This window comes from Gigantopelta aegis, chromosome 2 (assembly GCF_016097555.1).
Source record: "Gigantopelta aegis isolate Gae_Host chromosome 2, Gae_host_genome, whole genome shotgun sequence".
Taxonomy (NCBI): Eukaryota; Metazoa; Mollusca; class Gastropoda; order Neomphalida; family Peltospiridae; genus Gigantopelta; species Gigantopelta aegis.
The window spans coordinates 9,828,725-9,846,623 of record NC_054700.1 but is presented as its reverse complement, the minus strand read 5'-3'; the positions used below and the strand labels follow the sequence as shown (position 1 = coordinate 9,846,623).

Below are 17,899 nucleotides of genomic sequence, written 5' to 3'. Positions count from 1 at the left end.
AACGTGTTTCTGATCGTTCTAATATTTGTACTAGGTTAAATTTCATTTTATTTCCTAAATTATTTTTTTTCGTACGTACGAAATTATTTGAAGGCAAAATCCAGTTTTGGCATCTTACAAATATTAACACGATCAGAAACACATTGAATATACAAACACTGATATTCTAAACAAGAAAATATATTTAATATGTAAGTTTAATCGTAGAAATATTGTATTAGTCCGAAACATCTTACAATGCAGCGAACTCAGGAATGTCCCTTTAATGAAAAACATTTTATTTATAATACGTTTCGGTGGGTTTGGTAATGCTATTAGTTAATAAGAAATGTTGGGCATTGTTAAAGTTTTGAGAATGATAACTCTTCCTAAGGCTATAAGTTTTCTAAAAGACCTCTTTTTTTTATCACTATCCCCATTTGTTTAAGAGTCGGAATTAGATTCTATAATTTTATTTAAATTTATTTTAAAGTTATGCCAAGCAGATTGAATTCGTTCACATCCCATTCTAACTTCCAACGACGCTCAAGTCTTACTTTCTCTGCCTTGAATATTTAATCGAATCTAAAATAAATGATCTATTGTGATCTTTTTTTCTAAATTCGTACACCACATAGTATCACAGAGGTTTTGAAGCGCGCCCAACGTTTCATGCCACAGTTAACACTATTAGTCCTGCCTTTATTGATCAATGTGACATTGTTTGTTGTCGTAAAATATTGGTTCATCTAGCCAGTAAATTCCTGTAATTAAATTTGAACTGTTGTCAGTGTACTAGCTACTGTTTTGTTTAAAACATGTGCGGTGTTCTATTACAAGTAGGATGAGAGTTTTTGTGCGGAACTACAGTAGTCAAAGACACTACACCTTTGCCTAAACAGCATTTTTATGCGCCAGTTTATGATCGGTCGTATTATGGTATGGCCTTGTCCGTCCGTCCGTCCGTTTCTTGTCCGAACCATATCTTGCATACAGATGCATAAAGGACCATCAAACATCACAAGTAGGAACAACTTGGGATGGCGGTGTGTCGCGTACTATTACTAGGTCAGTGTGACCTACGTTTTACAGTCTACTGCACACAACAGTAAATCCTTGTCCGGATCATATCTTGCATACAGAAACAACATACCCGTAATATATTCATTAATATCTCCGGTTTTCCATCAGACTCCTGACGGGCTTATAATCTACCTCACCGGTACTTTTGTTCGGATTGTCTACGGTTATCCATCAAACTGCTGACGGGCGTATCATGTACCTCACCTATACTCTTGTTCTGTTTTACTTTAAGGGTGAAACAAGGCAAAATAATTGTTGACTGAAACACTGCGTGTTGTTTTAGCCACATATGTTACTATTGTCATATATGTGATTTCATTTCGTGGTATACACCATAGAGACTTGTATTAGAGTTCATCAGTCTTTAGTTTTTACAAAACTTATCATACAAAACGATTAACCAAAGACACGATTGATCTGAGTGTATAGTGTCTCCTCCCTCTCTCCCTCTCTCTCTCTCTCTCTCTCTCTCTCTCTCTCTCTCTCTCTCTCTCTCTCTCTCTCTGTCTCTGCCTCTGCCTCTGCCCCTCTGCCCCTCTCCCCCTCTCCCCCTCTCCCCCTCTCTCTCTCTCTCTCTCTCTCTCTCTCTCTCTCTCTCTCTCTCTCTCTCTCTCACTGTCTCTGTCCCCCTCTCTCTCTCTCTCTCTCTCTCTCTCTCTCTCTCTCTCTCTCTCTCTCTCTGTCTCTGTTTCTGTCTCTCACTGTCCCTCTCTCTCTGTAAGTCTCTCTCTCTTTCTCTCTCTCTCTCTGTCTCTGTCTCTCACTGTCCCTCTCTCTCTCTGTCTCTCGCGCTCATTCTCTCTCTCTCTCTCTCTCTCTCTCTCTCTCTCTCTCTCTCTCTCTCTCTCTCTCTCTCTCTCTCTCTGCTAATCGGAAAGAGTAGCAAATGTAGTGGCGGCAGCGGGTTTCCTCTAAAAATCTGTGTGGTCCGTAACCATATGTCTGACACCATATAACCGTAAATAATATGTGTTGAGTGCGTCGTTAAATAAAACATTTCTTTCTTTCTCTCTCTCTGAATTGATCAATGTGCTCATATTGAATAATATTGTTCTTCCTTCGGGCCAACCGTCTTAGAATAAACGCAGTCTCCAATGCCATGTGCAATCATTTAGCACATCTATACCTTTAAAGTTGCATGCAAAATCTCAGCTCAGTATCTTGATGCAGATTGAAAAAAAAGGACAAAAAGCCCGGTACTTGTGGGACAGACGGACGGAAAGACAGACAGATACAAAACCTAGAATCCTAATTACCGGACTCAATAGTTTAGTGTTCAATTATCGACATTAAAGGTTTACACCCTCAAACAGAAGATGTTGCGGGGTTGTTGTTGTTGTATTTTAAATATATATATATATATATATATATATATATATATATATATATATATATATATATTATTATTATTTATTTATTTATTTATTTATTTATTTGTTTGTTTGTTTTTTGTTTTTTTTCGGGGGGGGGGGGGGGTGATTTCGATAAATTCGTCGATATACTCCCCAGCAATACACAAACACAATATAATATTTTGAAAGTGCGTATATAATTCCCAATATGTATGACAATTGGGACTGCCATGAGCATTATTGAAAACCGTATCTCTGCACAAGATTAATTCCAAGAGATGTTTTGATATATGATAAGAGTCGTGAGGGTATGTACACACTGCCAGGTTTTTGTCTACAGAGGATAAACTGTCTTCACTAGGATATATGGTTCCATCTCTGCCTGTCAGGTCAGGTCAGGTCAGGTCATAGGGCTTTACGTGCACATTCAGAGCAAGCTGTTGTAGCGCACGCCTGTCCGTCCAGGACAGGAAAGGTGGGGGAGGGGGAGAGGAGGGACCGCCTACACTGGCAGGTGCAAGGTAGCACCAGCAGCCCGACCGTGGTCGGTAGCAGGCGGAGGCGGGGGGGGGGGGGGGGGGGTGGGGGGTGGGGGGTGATGGTGCAATTGAATTTGAAATGGAGCAAAGTATTATGCCAAAGAGAAAAGGTGCGCAATTTGGGTTGAGGAAATTGGGCGCAATTTTGAACGGTCGGCCAGAAGGTAAGTTCCAGAGCTAATATAGGTTTGCATAATATAGGAGGACAGCCACTTTATAGTGCGTGCCATTAACAGACGTCAAAAACTTTCTTTGGCCTCCGTAAACAAAGATGAGTCTGAAGCTAAAGTTAAAAAAATTTTTTTTTTAACAAAATCACTAGAGCGCATTGGCTGATTAATTAATCATGGGCTATTGGATGTCAAACATTAGGTAATTCTGACATGTTGTCATCAGAAGGAACCCGCTACATTGTCCCTAATGCAGGAAGCAATCTTTTATATGCACTTTCCTACATACAGAAAAGAACATACCACGACGTTTGGCCAGCTGTGGCGCACAGACGAGAAAAAAAATCAGTTGAATGAATCCACCGAGGTGGTTCGATCCTGCGACGCAAGCACCTCAAGCGATCACTCAACCGACTGAGCTAAATCCGCGCCAGGCTTCTGAAGATGCGCACGGCTGTGTAGTGAATAATAATTCATGAATAGAAATGCAAGTATCTGACAGACATATTTGTTAGTTAGAAGGTAAAGTACATTTTACATGTAGTTATAAAGCTGGTAGGTACTGAGTTCGTACCCCATTGCCCAGATCGATGCATTGTGTTGAATAGCAGCACTAAAACGGCGTTTCCAAACGTAAATGTCAAAGCATGGAATAATTAGCGTGTTAGTTCCATCTAAAAATACATTAACGTTAGTTAATCACCAACTCCAGAACAAAAGTGGAAATTCCCCCAAGGAGGATAAGTGGGCCTACGAGTACATGCAACGACGTGAAGTTAATGAAGTTCTCAGAAAGCTCGAATTTAATGTGAATCATTTCAACGTGCACGTTACCTTAAAGCTATGGTTGCCTAATGCTGATTATTAATCATAATGTTTCACTTCAGTCCTGTGTTCAGCGAGATCGACCGACACTAGCGTTCTCGAACTCTTTAACTGCTTCCAGCGTTGCTCATTAAAGGAGTAGACTCTAGTTTCAACTCGAGGAAATGAACACTAAGTTTAGTTAATCTACAAACCTGCAACACACTCATTTGGATAAGATCATAACAGACAGAAGCTAAAGTCTGTGTTTTTTAAACGGGGAAAATATCTTCTATAAATAACTATAGTTGGTCTAAATAACCATTACTTCTCAGACAAACGAGCGTTTTTAAAATTATGAAAAATGCATTTTGGGGTATTACAAAAACCTAGATGACCAGAACCAGTCCAGGTGTACGAAAATAAATATTATAAATAATAAAATGTAAGTACAATCGAGCACCGTTGTGTCGAACTTGCTTGAGTCGATATATGGCTTGTGTCGATATGACTGGCCGGTCCCGGGTAAAATGTGTATTAATTATAATGTTTTTATCTCGGTTTCTTCGATACGTTTGATTCGATATTACGTTTGTGTCCATATATTTTTTGGTCCCAAAGTAGACGTTTATATGGGAAAATATCTCTATGTGTCAATATTCATATTTTGTGTTAAAATAAATAAAATATTTAAAAAGGTAAATATGAATTGCGCGATCTGAAATCATTGTCCTATCGGTATTGTGAGAATGTAACCAACCATCAAAAGAGTTGCCCACAACTGACTGTTAACACATGATTTGTACATGTAAGTGCTGTAACAGTCCACGTGTAAGATGAACAAATAAAAATATCATAACTATTGAAAAAGGTACTAAAATGGACTTATCGAGCGTAAAAGAAAACGCTAGCAGACGACGATTGTTACGGAATGCAACTAGTCATATGACTTGTGGCTTTGAGAAATTATGGACAAATTTTTCTTGATAGGTTAACTAGTTGCTAACTGACAAAGAAGGTAGCGATCTCGTTGTGTATTAAGTGACACCACTGTTTCCACTATGGTGATTTTCTTATGGCAACTGAGTCAAGAGATTTGGGTATGACCCGGACGATAGCATTGTCAAAGAGGTGTTAACTGCCCGTGGCCTTGTTGTATCTGAAGTTGATGTAAGGATTGTCACTGAAAATGACGAGACGTCGATGTGTAAACGTTTGAACTTTGCAGCTTTGGTGCCACAAACCAATACGCGACAAATAGTATTCCTATACTTTGTTAGGTGTCGAATTTTAATTTTGTTCTTCTACAAAACATTTCGTGTAACTGTATTTTGTTAGTATAACTTTCTTATAAATTCATTGTTAAAACAAAATTTAGATTGTTCTAACGTCCACAGTGATTTTAATTTCACAATGTATAGACATTTTAAAAGATTAACTTTGTTCAGAACGTGCACAACGGTACAATAGATTAATTTACTTTTCATAGCATAACAATTTTCATCGGCTTAAATAAAATAAAAATTATGATTCGATAAATATTATCTTTTATATCACCCCTTTTTAGTTTGTACATTTTTTGTTACATATTTGACTTAACGTTTGAGTCGATATTTGGTTAACTTGATATTTTTATGTGGTCCCCACAATATCGACACAATCTCGACTATACTTTAATCTAAAATATTAAAAACGGCTTTAATAGAGAACAATACGTTGTTGTGTTTAAAGACTAAGGCCTATCACTTTAAGCGCATACACCAGTATAGCCGACGTTTTCCATCTTTATATCACCCCTTTTCAGTTTGTACATTTTTTGTTACATATTTGACTTAACGTTTGAGTCGATATTTGGTTAACTTGATATTTTTATGTGGTCCCCACAATATCGACACAATCTCGACTGTACTTTAATCTAAAATATTAAAAACGGCTTTAATAGAGAACAATACGTTGTTGTGTTTAAAGACTAAGGCCTATCACTTTAAGCGCATACACCAGTATAGCCGACGTTTTCCATCTTTATATCACCCCTTTTCAGTTTGTACATTTTTTGTTACATATTTGACTTAACGTTTGAGTCGATATTTGGTTAACTTGATATTTTTATGTGGTCCCCACAATATCGACACAATCTCGACTGTACTTTAATCTAAAATATTAAAAACGGCTTTAATAGAGAACAATACGTTGTTGTGTTTAAAGACTAAGGCCTATCACTTTAAGCGCATACACCAGTATAGCCGACGTTTTCCATCTTTATATCACCCCTTTTCAGTTTGTACATTTTTTGTTACATATTTGACTTAACGTTTGAGTCGATATTTGGTTAACTTGATATTTTTATGTGGTCCCCACAATATCGACACAATCTCGACTGTACTTTAATCTAAAATATTAAAAACGGCTTTAATAGAGAACAATACGTTGTTGTGTTTAAAGACTAAGGCCTATCACTTTAAGCGCATACACCAGTATAGCCGACGTTTTCCATCTTTATATCACCCCTTTTCAGTTTGTACATTTTTTGTTACATATTTAACTTAACGTTTGAGTCGATATTTGGTTAACTTGATATTTTTATGTGGTCCCCACAATATCGACACAATCTCGACTGTACTTTAATCTAAAATATTAAAAACGGCTTTAATAGAGAACAATACGTTGTTGTGTTTAAAGACTAAGGCCTATCACTTTAAGCGCATACACCAGTATAGCCGACGTTTTCCACCTTTTTCTGGGTCAGGGTATCAAATACCACAAACGACAATAGTAACACATGTGGCTAAAACCCCTATGTGCAGCGTATCAATCGACATATGCACCATGGATATAAATACTACTACAACTCACCCTTGAAAAAATGAGGGTTAAGCTGCTCATTCCAGACATAACGGGTAGCGTCTATGACTACACCTACATGTAGTTCCGCACATAAATATCATGCTATTTTCAGTAGGACCCCTCGCCTGTTTCAAGCATACTGGTAGTTGGCACATTGACACCATTTCAAATTAAAATACAAGAAGTTATTGGTCAGATAGGCCAACATTTTATCACAACAAACACTGTCACATTTATCACTAATGGCAGGACTTGTGGTATTAACTGCTCTATGAAAACTTAGGTGCATCTCGAACTTTGACCCAGCCGGATGTTATTTTTGTTCAGTCCTACCTAGAAGTGCATGTTGTAGACTTTCGGTCAAAGCGCAACACTGGTAAGCAGGCAATTGTTATTACCTGTAGGTATCAGTACATCAAACAACATTAACTGCTCTATCAAAACTTCGATCCACCTCGAACATTTGACCAAGCCGAATGTTATTTGGTTTAGTACTACCTACAAGTGCATGCTGTAGACTTTCGGTGAAACCGCAACACTGGTAAACAGTCAATTGTTTTTATCTATAGGTAGCAGTACACCAAACAATATATAACTGCTCCTTCAAAACTAAGGTACACCTCGAACATTGACCCATCCGGATGTTATTTCGTTTAATACTACCTTCTGGCTGGATTCGGCCCTGATCTTCTATTGCGAGATTACACGCCTGACCAGAATTGCATTTTGTCATCTAATTCCTCGGATTTTAAAACGAAAGCCAAAGAAGCAACCACACGTGCATATTCAATTTGTCCCATGTCAGTTTGAGCTCATTGACTTGAGTGAATGCATTCTTCACAGCCAGCGTACGTGGAACTCAATGAGATTCCTGACAGTGTATTCAACTGTCGTAATCACATGCCAATAAAAAAGAACACAGAACTCATTTGGTTATTCAAAAAACGCATCTTTCGCGTGATCCATCTGATCAGAGAAATATTGTCTCTTCTTTTTCTCTCTCCAACGGCGGTTTACAACGTGCGACGATTTTGAGAGAGTCCTAATTTGTTTTGTTTTAATTACAATGCGTTTTCCAGTACACAGAGTGTGTCATACTTTGAAATGGGGACTAATTTTAATTTGGGGCGAGGGTCTGGACGTAGCCCAGCGGTAAAGCACTCGCTTGATGCTTGGACGGTCTGGGATCGATCCCCATCGGTGGTCCCATTGGACTATTTCTTGCTCCAGCCAGTGCACCACTATTGCTGTATCAGAAGGCCGTGGTATGCATTATCCTATCTGTGGGGAAAATGCATATAAAAAATACCTTGCTACTAATGGAACAATGTGTCAAAATTATCAAATGTCTGACATCTAGTAATAAATCAATGTGCTCTAGTGGTGTTGGTAAAGAAAAAAACCTTGAATTTTGATAATTACATTTACATCCATATTAATAATTACACTGATAGTGACTACTGAACTCCTTACTTTGATATAGGACTTTATAATGGACGTTCTAAATTATAATTTGTTTTAGTTTCTATTTGGAAGAATTCGTGATTTATAGATTTGGGCATCTGTCTTTCTAGGCCGGCCTCGGTGGCGTCGTGGTTAGGCCATCGGTCTACAGGCTGGTAGGTACTGGGTTCGGATCCCAGTCGAGGCATGAGGTTTTTAATCCAGATATTGACTCCAAACCCTGAGTGAGTGCTCCACAAGGCTCAATGGGTAGGTGTAAACCACTTGCACCGACCAGTGATCCATATCTGGTTCAACAAAGGCCATGGTCTGTGCTATCCTGCCTGTGGGAAGCTCAACTAAAAGATCCTGTTCTGCCTGTCGTAAAAGAGTAGCCTATGTAGCGACAGCGGGTTTCCTCTTAAAAACAGTGTCAGAATGACCATATGTTTGACGTCCAATAGCCGATGATAAGATAAAAAATCAATGTGCTCTAGTGGTGTCGTTAAATAAAACAAACTTTACTTTACTTCACTTTACTTTACTATCTTTCTATTTTCATTCACTTTGGCAAGAACATTTACATATATACTGGCAATTGTGATAGTATTGGCAATTTACATTGAGGCGTAGTATTACATCATAGTGTTAGACATTCATGGTTGATAGAATGGAGGAAAATAGACCATTGGACCCACGAAAATTGTAGGGCTCATGAACTATTTTCTCAAGGGACGATTTGGCATGATGTAATTGTCGACACAGACCCAGTTATATTTGTGCAATTATTGAACAGCACCCCACTGAAAAAAATCAAGTTTTCAAATCATTGATGATGATTTAGACGGGCATTTTATTCTGACTGTAAATCCGAAAAAGGACACACGCAGCAAATGCGTTAAAGAAGCAGGACACTATTATTTTAAAGGGACTGCCCCAAGTTTGCTGCATTGTAAGATGTTTGCGACTAATAACATTTGGCAACGACTAGAATTACATATATATATATATATATATATATATATATATATATATATATATATATATATATATATACATATATATATATATATATATACATATATATATATATATACATACATATATATATATATATATATATATACATACATATATATATATATATATATATATATATATATATATATATATATATATATATATATACTGAACAAAAAAAGAAACTTCCGATTTGTACATATAGTATTTGTTGTGTTAAAGAATTCATTGTGTAATGAAATTATATAGGTAGTATTAGCCTTGAGCTGTATTATCAGGATTCATGAATTTTATCGATTATTTTTGCACTGTTAATCGTCGACAACGTGAAATTCAATTTGCACGTGCATGCATGGTTCGACATGTCCCGTGTAGTATTGGGTCAATTTGTTTTACTTGTCTTACTGACATTGTCAAGTGAACGAAAATGCTTCAAAATTTGTAAACAAATTAACGTTTTTTACATTGTAGCATTTTTAGTATGCCAAGAATACCCAATAATTTACGCGAACGTGCAATTGGCATGCTTGATGCTGGCATGTCAATAGAAAACGTTGCAAGGCATGTTGGGAGTTCTAGTCGAGCGATACGAAATCTTCGCGTAAGATTTCGAACGACAGGAAGCACCAACGACTTGCCACGTCGTGGACGTCTGCATGTTACAACGCGTGGTCAAGACCGCTATACCATGAACAAGCATTTGCGCAATCGATTCCAAACTGCCACTGCTACTGCTGCTAATAACCGAATCAGTGGGCAAACTGTTCGTAATCGTCTGCGGGAGAACGGTTTACATGCACGACGTCCTTACGTCGGATGCGTTTTATCGCAATGTCATCGTCTAAATCGTCTTATTTGGGCACGTGTACACACTCGTTGGATACGGCGAAGCTGGAATACCGGTTTTTTTCTCGGATGAATCCAGATTTTCTTTACAACGTGGTGATGGCAAGGTGCGCGTCTACCGTAGGAGAAATGAACGCTATGCTGACTGTTGTGTTCTTGAACGAGATCGTTTCGGGGGTGGGGGTTGTGTCATGGTCTGGGCAGTCATTGCCCATGGTTATCGTTCTCCACTAGTCGTCATTGATGGCAAGTTAAATGCTCAACATTACCGCGATGGCATTCTCGCTCATCACGTCATTCCTCTTGTTCCATAACAACGCCAACATCTCGATTTTTCAGCATGATGATGCCACCTCTCATACAGCTAGAGACACTGTAAATTTTCTTAGGACAAATAACATTGATTTCATTGATGACTGGCCCGCAAAATTCCTGATCTCAACCCCATCGAGCATGTCTGGGATAGTCTGGACAGACGATTGAGGCGTCGTCCCAACCCACCCGCTAACGTCAACGAAGTTCGTCAATCGCTCATTCAGGAATGGAACAATATTCCACAGGCAGAAATCAACACTTTAGTCTATTCTATGCGCCTGCGATGCAATGCAGTGGTCAATTCAAGAGGTGGTCATACCCGTTATTAAGTGGGATTTTTTTTTTTTTTTTTTAACCCCTACCACACTTGGTCAAAATTTCTCCCAGTTTCTGTTAACCTATGGCCATGATTTTTGCACCAAACGATGTATCATGGAACACTCTTTAAACGCATATATAACAATTATTCCCCCGGTTTGTTTTCATCAAGTTATGTTCAAGCAAAGTTAGCGGAAGTTTCTTATTTTGTTCAGTATATATGTGTATAGATATATAGAGGATTTATTAATATGGAAAATATCAACCGAGTCTATGTTAATCGGCTGAGCCTCGACAAATACCGATTAACTAGACGAGTAGCGAATTCTATTTATCCTATAACACTTCTAAAATAACATTTTAATTAATTGTTTAGTAAATCACAGTACTAAAGTCGCCGCCATCGATAATATTACGTCATCACGATTAGCACAGATTAGTTTGACGTCACGCATTTTAAAAAAATCTTTGAAAACTTTACGCTCAGGTACACGGGTCTTGTTGGCTTGTAAGCAAATGACCCATCCACAGCAACACATTACCTAGAGACCTTGCAAATTTGCATACTATTATTAACCGGGTTAATAAAGTAAATTTTCACATGGGCTTATGACATGGATATCATGGGTAAGTTATAGGATATATATATATATCGCTTTTGTTCCAAGTTAATCACCTGGGTTTTTTTCTTCAGTCCAGGCCCTTTTTTTTTCCTTTTTTTTCTTTTTTTTCCCCCCTGTCTTCTGTTGATGACTTTGTTTCCTTCAAGGACATGCAACTATTGGTGTTTTTTTAGATCCTTTAACCTGTAAGCCTCCAGGATAGATTTGTTGTCAATATGGTTTGTGAAAATGAAACCATGATTGCATTCTTCAAAGGATCCCAAAGAACAAAGCTGCACTATGTGCTGAAGTGATGCCAATTTCCTGATGATCAATTACACCCTAAGCTGTTTATTTTGACCCCATTGATCTTTTTATTCCTTCTTCACAGAATTAACCCGGTTCGTAGTGGGCGGAGGGAACTTTTATTTGAGTTCAACCTAGTTTACGTTAAAGTCAAAGAAAGTTAATGCTGTGTGTGCGCAAGCGGTGGCAATACAAATGCGGCAACTCCTACGCAATAAAAATCCGTATTTGGTTAAATGAAAATGAAAAGAGAAGTATCAGACAGGGCTGTGATTCACACTTGGTGTCATCTGGGCTATTCTGGAAACGGGTAATCAAACATTGCTAATGTCTGGATCACGTATTCTCTGTTTTTGGCTTGACACTCACTAGGAATAATCGATCAATCGATCGGTTACTCAATCGATCGATCGATCGATCAACCAATCAATCAGTCAGTCAGTCAGTCATTCAGTCAAGTCGGTCGGTCAGTCAGTCGGTCAGTCAGTCAGTCAGTCAGTCTATCAATCAATGTTAGTCTGTCTTTCTGTCTGTATGTATGTCTGTCTATTTTTATCTATTTTATTTATCTTAGCCTTCTAGCTATCTATCTATAGTCCGTCCCATCCTCTTACAAAAATGTATTTGTAAATAATTTCAGTTTGGTTTGAAGTAAGAAAAAAGGTAAAAAGTGTTTTAGAAATAACAAAAAATATCACTTTTGTGGGCCATTTAGAAAACAAATCGCCTCAGAAATAAATAACTTGTAGTAAATTCTATAGTATGAAAAAGGCATTATCTATCTACATCTGTATGTGTGTCTGTTTATTTATGTCTGTCTATATATCTGTATATCTATCTATTTATCTATATATTTAGCTAGCATATACATACATACGCTCGTACATGAATGCGCGTGCGCTCATACATGCATAATTGTATAACTCTACCTATACTTATTCCTATACCTATTCCTATACCTATACCTCTACCTATTCCTCTACCTCTACCTATACCTATACCTCTACCTATTCCTTTACCTCTACCTCTACCTCTACCTCTACCTCTACCTATACCTATACCTATACCTATACCTATTCCTAGACCTAGACCTAGACCTAGACCTATTCCTATGCCTATACCTATACCTATACCTATTCCTATACCTATACCTATTCCTAGACCTATACCTATTCATATACCTATTCATATACATGTACCTATTCATATACCTATTCCTATTCCTATACCTATTCCTATACCTATTCCTATTTCTATACCTATTCCTATACCTAGACCTATTCCTATACATATTCCTATTCCTATTCATGTACCTATTCCTATTCCTATACCTATTCCTATACCTATACCTATTCCTATATCTATACCTATACCTATACCTATACATATACATATACCTATACCTATACCTATACCTATACCTATACCTATACCTACACCTATACCTATCTATACCTATACAGGTAATGAGTCATCCCTGGTTAAAATTTCAAATTATTTGGGGTAAAAAACACCCGAAAACTAACAACAACAATAAAATCAGCTGGTCTACTCTTACATTTGAAAAACACAGGTCATCTATTTTATGATAACACAACATGATCAAAGGGATATTTTGAAAAGGTGGTGACTACTATTATGAATGCTGAAAATGTAAAAGTCGTATCCTTACACACAACATGATCAAAGGGATATTTTGAACAGATGAAGACTACTATCGTGAATGCTAAAAATGTAAAAGTTGTATCCTTACACACAACATGATCAAAGGGATATTTGGAAAAGGTGGTGACTACTATTATGAATGCTGAAAATGTAAAAGTATCCTTACACACAACATAATCAAAGGGATGTTTTAAAAAGGTGGTGACTACTATCATGAATTTCGAAAATGTAAAAGTCGTATTCTTACACACAACAAAATCAAAGGAATGTTTTGAAAAGGTGGTGACAGCTATCCTGGACGCTGCAGATGTATCCCTCACGTCAGGTGTGCCTAGACATTTTGTTTCTTGGTTTTTTTGTAGTCTATTGTCTTTACATTCGGCATTTCGAACGAGGCAGGTGACTATTGACGTATTGCTATGGGGACAATGCGCCCTGAGGGGAGATGTGTCTGCGTGAATCATTGTTTTCTGCAAGAACGTTCTTTAGCGTGCCAGTCTGTCTAAAATTAAATTTGCATTAAGTCGTCGTACAAAATAGAAGAAACGTTAAAGAAAGTTCTTGTAATGGTTTGAACACTACTTCTTTGACACAGTGTCGAAGCGTTGTTAAATAAAACATTTCCTTCCTTCAGTGTCGAAGCCGGATATGCGATTTATCCGGTAACTGATATATCTGTTGATGTATTACGTCTAGTCGTGTGTGTGTGATCGATAGACAAGATAACCTTCATGTCTCTTCTGGCATCTTTACACCAACCATCCATCTATCCAAACGCTGTCCATACACCCATCCACCCCTCCATCCCTCCCTCCCTCCATCCATCTATCTATCCATCTATCCATCCATCCAGCTATATATCCATCCATGCAATTATGCATCCATCCATCCATTTATTCATCCATCCATTCATCCATCCTTCCATCCATCCATCTATCCATCCAATTCACTCGAACTACCAATCTACGCATATATTTCCTAAGCAGTTCTTTAATAATAAACGCATTTACAACCAGTATTTAAGGTGAGAACATTGTCGTTCTAGATTAATTATTTGCTAAGCAAAAAAACAAAAACAACACACACACCCCCACCCCCAATAAAAAAATTAAAAATCCCCACACAAAAACAAAAAACAACAACACCAAAGACCTGACGTGATGGATACATTTACAGCGTTCATAATAGTAGTCACCACCTTGTAAACATATCCCTTTGATTCTGCTGTGTGTAGAAATACAACCTTTACATTTTCAGCATTCATGATAGTAGTCAAAACTTTATCAAAATATCCCTTTGATTATGTTGTGTGTAAGAATACGTCTTTCACATTTTCAGCATTCATAATAGTAGACACCACCTTTTCAAAATATCCCTTTGATTATATTGTGTGTAAGAATACGACTTTTACATTTTCAAAATTCATGATAGGAGTCACCACATTGTTAAGGTATGTAGGTAGGTAACTAGTTTAGCGTGCTCATATACCACTAGGGTTTCCCTTTGACTGCTATTTGTAGACATACAATTTTTAGATTGTCATAACAGTTGTGTCGATCAGATTTATTAAAGCTGATCCTTGATGTATTTTTTTTTCTTCAGATTCGTCGCCATTGTGTTTCCCATAAAGGCGCACATCGTGTGCACGAGGAAGAAGATAATGATTGTGATTGCCTGCATCTGGCCTCTGTCGATAGCGTGTGGACTACCAACCCTCATCTTCAACCAAGTCGTGCCTGTGATGCCCAACCACCCCGTGTCTCTGTGCCGCATCATGTTCTCCAGGGACAGATCGGAGCACCAGAAGTACTTCATGGTTTTCAAGTACATGGAATCCTTGCTCTTCTACTTCCTGCCCCTGGTGGTTCAGGTGATCCTCTACGCCATCATAGGACGACGTCTGTACGCCAGCACGGAGAAACTCCACGCCCAGTTCCAGATGCGTCCCGACACCAACTGCCGCAGCGGCCGGGCCACAGACACGATACGGGCCAGGAAGGGCGTGGTCAAGATGCTCGTCGCCAGCGTCCTCATCTACTTCACCAGCTACTCGCCGCACCAGATCCACTTCCTGTACAACGCCTTCTCCAACTCGCCCCTCCCAGAACACTGGGAGTTCCTCGTGTTCGTCATGATCATCACCCACCTCAACTCGGCCGCCAACCCGATCCTCTACAGTATTTTCAGCCAGAACTTTCGTAGGAATTTCAAGCGTTGCCTTTGTTTCGTCTGCTACCGGCTGGAAAGGCGCCGTTATAGGAGGACACGGTTTGATTCGTTCGACTCCAAGGGAGTTTCCCGACGCAGCAGTACTTCCAAAACAACAACGTCAAGAGTGTAATATTGAATTTGTTGTACACTGTTGTCTGTAGAACAATAATAATAATATTTTCCGGAAGCATGAGTCCACCAAGGATTTAATGCCCGGCATACACAACGTGTTAACTACTCTCGATACAAAATGTTTGAAGACGAACGATTTTATGAAGGGCCTAATAATACCCGATATACACAAACTAATAACTTTTATACTATCGGTGCCAAGCTTTTTGTTTTATCGATTTATTATTTTGTGTTTTGAGAACATGTCATTTGAGAGAATTAATGAATATTTTGTTTTAACAACACTTTTTTTGTTGACAATCGCAATTCCATTTTTAAAGCAGTACCTTGCACTGGTTTTAACATTTAGAGTATACTGAATAACAATTGTATACTAAATACAGATGTATTAATTTAGTGTCAACAGATAATAGTATTTACACTAATAATTAATAGATAGAGCACACCAATAAGAGCGACAGCTGCTTTTACTCCGTAAATATTTGCAACTCGAAATTTAACGCGGAAGTTTCTGATTTGGTAGAATGCAACATAAATATCCCTCTATGAACAAACGTATGTTGTAATATGCCCCGGGTGGGATGGTTTGGGGGGGGAGGGGGAGAGACAAACGATGTGTTACCAGGGTGCGTGGGCGAGGGTGTGGGCGTGGGCGTGGGCTTGGGCGTGGGTGTGTATGTGTTTACGTCAGTTGCTTCATCAAGGACAGACAGATATCTGTATGAAAATACATCGATAATTCTTAAAACTAAAACATCCGGTGGCATTGTGACAATATGTAATTAACATCCTTTATTGATTCTGGTAAATGTCACGATTGTTTATGCCGCAAATGTCAGATTGTACGATATTATATGCGCTTATTTCGAAATTCTCTTCCAGATGTTCGTCTGCTACGTCAACAAATCAAGATCATTGATATCTCGATTACTAAATTATTTAAGACTTCTATATAATTTATTTAATATTTTGTTTTGTAAAAATAAAAAAATAAAAAAAGCCCAAATGTCTAGCGCACACCTAAAAACTCAATCGTTCAGCAGAAAACCGTCCACTAGTCTGGTTTATGCGCTTCACGGTAAAGCAAATGACCACTTCGGAACTAATAAAATAGTTCGCGAACGTTAGCTGGCTGATTTTGGGACTACATTCTCATTAATTTTGTTATTATGTCAATAAATATAGTGGGACGAATTTACAGAGCCCGGTTTTCTAAACGGGACTATCCTGAGTTTTCGATTCTAGCAAGACTTCCGTTTGTTCCACCACCAAATAAAGTTGTCTTACGTTATATGTTTTAAATATAAAGCATTATACGGATAAATACATTTGAAATGCTTTTTGGTCGAATTGTTTCAAATTTCGTTTAGCCATTGGAAGATATAATAAATTTGTATGTACGAAATTAGTTTAGACAAACAAACAAACAAAAAATCGATATTGAAACATTAAAGAATATTCCATATCTAGATATATATTGGTTATAGTGATCTTCATATTCTAAACAAGAACATGTAATAATATAAGTACATTGTAATTTTTGCAATGTAAAAATATTTTAGTTGCACAAAAAAACAAAAAACAACAAACAACAATTAAAAAACACAGGATACTCCCTTTAAATGATTGTGGGTTTTTTAATGCATTATATTATGTTGATATACACGAATAAGAGGTAAACAGACTATGTTAATTCGACTCTTTGTCTTCCAGAGTATATGGCATCAGTAGCACTAAACCATTTACATAATATGTCAATACATTTTGCAAGCTATTCAGTGACCGCTAAAATCTGTGTTCTTTCCATATTTCTGTTGGTGATATAATTGTTCTTGTTTACGTTTCAAATATTTATTGTCTTTATGCGATTTCTAGTCAACAGGCTGTGAAAACTGGGACTGCCACCCAGTCGATGAGCAAAATCACTAATGGCGGAATTCACAAAGTCTCTTTTAGACTTACACGCGTGTAAATACACACATTTACTATGCTTAAATACACACATTTACTATGGTTAAATACACACATTTACTATGGTTAAATACACACATTTACTATGCTTAAATACACACATTTACTATGCTTAAATACACACATTTACTATGCTTAAATACACACATTTACTATGCTTAAACACCCGCGTTTAGGAAAAACAGGCTTCGAAAATTCGACCCTTTTGTTTTTCTTCCCCCCCCCCCCCCCATCTCAGGTAGATTCTAATTTCCGTTGTGTCTTGTAAATCGTTTATCATGGTTTGAATTTTGTTCTGG

The 17,899-nt window shown here is 37.7% G+C and overlaps 1 protein-coding gene across 1 annotated transcript in view; it reads left to right on the top strand.

Moving 5' to 3' along the window:
• LOC121379916 (neuropeptide receptor 15-like) overlaps positions 1–15,627 on the top strand; it is a 55,940-nt gene extending 40,313 nt beyond the window's left edge. Inside the window, exon 2 of the mRNA XM_041508595.1 lies at positions 14,889–15,627. Within this exon, the coding sequence (XP_041364529.1) occupies positions 14,889–15,627 (739 nt within the window). The remainder of the gene's footprint in view (positions 1–14,888) is intronic.
• The last annotated feature ends 2,272 nt before the right edge of the window (positions 15,628–17,899 follow it).